The 4,442-nt window shown below is 39.7% G+C and overlaps 1 protein-coding gene across 1 annotated transcript; it reads right to left on the minus strand.

The window, feature by feature from the left end:
- Nucleotides 1-682: 682 nt before the first annotated feature.
- Nucleotides 683-4,183, minus strand: LOC311089504 (extracellular calcium-sensing receptor-like; the record flags this gene model as incomplete). The annotated part of the gene is made up of 6 exons (XM_084124226.1): nt 683-1,596; nt 1,696-1,819; nt 1,968-2,177; nt 2,332-3,159; nt 3,407-3,698; nt 4,071-4,183. The coding sequence occupies 6 exons, from the start codon at nt 4,181-4,183 to the stop codon at nt 683-685; spliced, it is 2,481 nt and encodes an 826-aa protein (XP_083980352.1).
- Nucleotides 4,184-4,442: the final 259 nt, after the last annotated feature.

Genomic DNA, 4,442 nt, shown 5'->3' on the forward strand with positions numbered 1-4,442 from the left:
AGATCCCAGAGTGAGTTCTAAATATAATTTGTTAAACTATAACAAATACTTGTGTCTGACTTGTCTCAGTCGTTACAAAGGCTTACCTAGGATTGAACAATAAACCATATCAGAGATCTGAGTGTGCGCCCTTAATTGTATTACTAAAAATAATAATAATATATTTGTAACAATATCAACTTTTTATCAATTGAATATAACTAAAATAAAATAATACGCAAAACAAAATAAACACACAACATCTCTTGTGCGTGTGCGTGTGTGTGTGCCACAAAGATGCCAATATCTGTTATCCTTGTCCTCGTGGGGACGTTTTGGTCCCCATGAGGAAAACAGCTTATAAATAATACAGAGTGATGTTTTTATTATTATTTTTTTATTGCAGAAAATGCAGACAGTTTTATACTGTTTGTGCAGTATAAAAATCCTAATGTCTATGGAAAGACCCCATAAAACATGGAAACCCAACTGTACGTGTGTGTGTGTGTGTCAAAAGTGTGGCAAGATAAATTAGATAGATAGATAGATAGATAGATAGATAGATAGATAGATAGATAGATAGATAGATAGATAGATAGATAGATAGATAGATAGATAGATAGATAGATAGATAGATAGATTGATTTTTTGGTTGATTCAGTCACAAATGTGTCTGTGGATGGTGGACCAAAATTATATAAAACTATATATTTTGTGTTTCTCGTCCAATGATTGCTTTTTTAGTGTTTCTCTCTGGATGTAAAAGAATGATGTAGCACTTTGGAGCAAATATGGCCACCAGTAATCCAAAACTTGAAGACAGAATGGCAAAAATCTCCACAGCAACAGCATATTTCCCTGGTGAGCTCACATATGCTGGAACAAATGCAATCCACACAGCACAGAAGATCAACATACTGAAAGTGATGAACTTTGCTTCATTAAAATGATCTGGAAGGTTTCTCGCCAGGAAGGCTAACAGGAAACTTACTGCTGCCAACAGTCCAATGTATCCCAGCAGTAGAGAGAAACCAGCCACTGAACCAATAGCACATTCATATACTATTTTAGAGCGGATGTACTGGTTGTTTTTATGGGGTGTTGGAGAGGCAGTTGATAGCCAGACTGCACATATCATAACCTGGAGGGCTGTTAGGACCAGAACTGTGCATCGTTGTTGAACTGCTCCAAACCATTTCATCGCTCCTTTGCTCTCTGGTCGAGATGACTTGAACACCACTATTACCACCATAGTCTTGACCAGGATGCAGGAGATGCACAGGACAAAGCTTATGCCAAACACAGCATGTCTTAACTGACATGTCCACAACTGTGGCTGACCAATGAACAGTAGCACACACAGGAAACACAGTTTGAGTGACAACAGCAGCAGGAAGCTGAGCTCTGAATTGTTGGCACGCACTATGGGAGAGTTACGGTGATGTGCAAAGATGACCATCACAAGAGCACAGAAGCAGGTGCCAAGCAGAGATGCAGTGGTCAGAGAGATGCCCAGAGGTTCCTCATAAGACAGAAACTCCACTTCTTTGGGGACACATTGATCCTTATCTGGATTGGACCAGAACTCATCTGGACACAACATGCACTCAACAGCATCTGTAGTTAAGAAAAAGACAGAATGCAAGATTTTAAAGAGAAAATAACTATCAAATATCAATGTATTAAATATTAAAATTTTGCCAGCAATCTCCTCACCTGTTGCATTAGAAATCTCTCCATCTCCGCATGGCAGGCAGTCAAAACAGCAGACAGGAAGGCCCTTCTTTGTTGCTCTTCTGGTTCCTGGTGGGCAGCTCTCACTGCATAGTGACTGCGGGGGCTAAAAGAGACATCATCATGTTTGTCATCTCCTTTACATAATGACAAGCTTGGCTTTTCCATTAATTTATTCTCATTTGTCTTATCATAGCTTTGATTAGTATTTATACCTGCAAAAATTATGACATTTAAAATTCAAAGTTAATTACTTTTTTTGTCTCAAAGTTCCAGTAAAAGGCATCCTCATCCAGTGTGAGCATCACCCCTGATGCTGCCCCTTCATTTACTACACCGACCTTGTGGAGCTTTATTGACCCATCAGAGCTTGGCTGCCAGTTCAACACATCATAGATGGCCAGAGCATCTCCATTTTTATCAAATGACACATGATCCCCAAAGCCTGTGGTGAAGTTCACTTTCTGTAGGTAGTGAACCAGCTGTACAGTTTGTAGACAGGACAGGTGTTATATGTTTATCTGAAATTTCAATTAATATAGAGCACATATTTTGCTTTTCCACAGTCAGCTCATCTATATGCCTGGATAAAATCTGCACTATACCTGTGGTTCTTACCTGCCAGGGTTTCAGATTTGTTATGCCAGCACAACTGTTCCCACTGAATGGTCCTCTCCCCTCTTCACACTGTATCAGGTCATGAAGCGCATGTGCAAGGGCATAAACTGCTTTATACACATTATAAGATGCTCTCAACCCTGAAACATCAGTGTATGGTGAGTTTGTGGTGCTCAGATCCTCCTGTCCTGTACAGAGCTTTTTCATTTGCTCTCCTTCTGTCTTTTTACCCCCAGTTTCAAATGTGCACCCAAACAGGTTCTCCCAAAAGATCCTCACTATATTATTTCTTTGATCATTGTTAGGCTGAACACGTAACAGAAAGTCATGAAGCCCCTCAATCTCCCCACGCCTGATAGCAATGCCCAGTGTGCCCCCCAGGAAGGACAGAAAACGTGGTGTGCGAAACACAGGTGAGGTGGTCCAAGCTTCACTTGCAATCCATTGCCTGTCTGTCATGTTCTGCAACACAACTTTATCCATCAAAGGTATCAGTAAGGATGAAGCAGAAAAAACAACCACCACTCTAGCTGTAGAGGTGTGAATCACTCCCATTATACGTTGAATATCTCTGGGGTTATTATCATTGGGCAGTATTTCAGAAAAAGCAACACAATGTCCAAACACCTGCGTTTCCTGCTGAAAGGACTGAGCAGCGTAGATGCCATAGTCATTATCACTGTAGATGAGACCAACCCAGGTCCATCCAAAATGTCTCAAGATCTGAACCATAGCCCGCACCTGGAAGGCATCACTGGGGATTGTTCTAAAGAAAGAGGGGTACTTTTTCTTGTCGCTTAAACAGGAGCAGGTGGCATAATAGCTAACCTAATTAGAAATGAGGAGCGGAGACAAGAGAGAGAGAAAGATAAACAAATCTTATCAGTTCTTAAGCCATTATGTTTATTTATTCATTTATTTATTGTGAAGCAGGTTTGTTATATTTGCACACAATGTCCTGCTATTATGAATGAAAACATTACATAGTAGATAATCAAATATAATGTGTTCTTAAAGAATCATTTGGTAAGATTTTTTCTTAACGAAAAAAAAAAAAAAGTTTTAAATATCATACCATAGGCATTCGAAACAGCCCCAGAACACTGGAAATTGCAATAGAATGAGTAGAACCTGGATCACCTATGATTCCAATCACCGGTGGTGGTCCTTTGCAGTTGAGGTCAGAGACGGTTTCCTCTGTCCCACTAACCAGAGCTGTGGCACCACGGAATGCCACTCCAAGCCTTAAACAGTTGTCGTAGATCTGGTAACCAAGTGTGATGTTAGGCAGGAGGTTGGGATTGTTATTAATCTCACTGATGGCAAAAACCATTGTTAGTGCTTGCTGGAAGCTTGTCATATAGAAGCTAGAGGAGACAATTCAAAACAAATTGCCATTAACTTTGTAATTCTAACAGTTAAAGTAGATAAATTAATAATAAGAGATTAACTGAATTTCATAACACAATATTTCCAAATGTATACTTTGTTAAAAAAATTAATAAAAGTATGTATGTATATACATATGTGTGTGTGTGTGTGTGTGTGTGTGTGTGTGTGTGTGTGTGTGTGTGTGTGTGTGTGTGTTTTCATTCAGTGAATGATTTCAGTCCGGTAACCCATCATGCAACATGTCATCAGTTGCCTTGACTAAATTCTCATTGACCAGTTACAGTGTATACACAGTTATAAAAATGATTGTCTTAAGTTTTCTTCAGTTGGTGTAGTTTCAGACTCACAGCTCACATTGTGGTAGTTTTGGCTCTGTTCTGAAGCTCAGCTCAGGGAATACTTTGAGGTACCTCTGAACCTCAAACAGACCACCAATGAGAAGGTCTCCATCCTGGAACATCCCATTCAATGTAAAGTGTCCCTGGAGCTGACAGGTACCTGAACTGACCATCAAAGCAAGACAGATATAGTTACAAGACAGGAGCAAACACATATAAAGAATTATCCACATCTCTCTCTCCTTATCAGTCTATGTCACTCTTCACTCAGCTCACTGATTTAACATATAAGATTGTGAGTGGTAAATTTGTTTTATATAGCAGGCGGTGCCACTGGCCTCTCTGGAAATGAGGATGTCACGTTTGAAACAGCTGTTCCAT

This window comes from Abramis brama (genome assembly GCF_963993115.1).
Source record: "Abramis brama genome assembly, chromosome: 9".
Lineage (NCBI taxonomy): Eukaryota > Metazoa > Chordata > Actinopteri > Cypriniformes > Leuciscidae > Abramis > Abramis brama.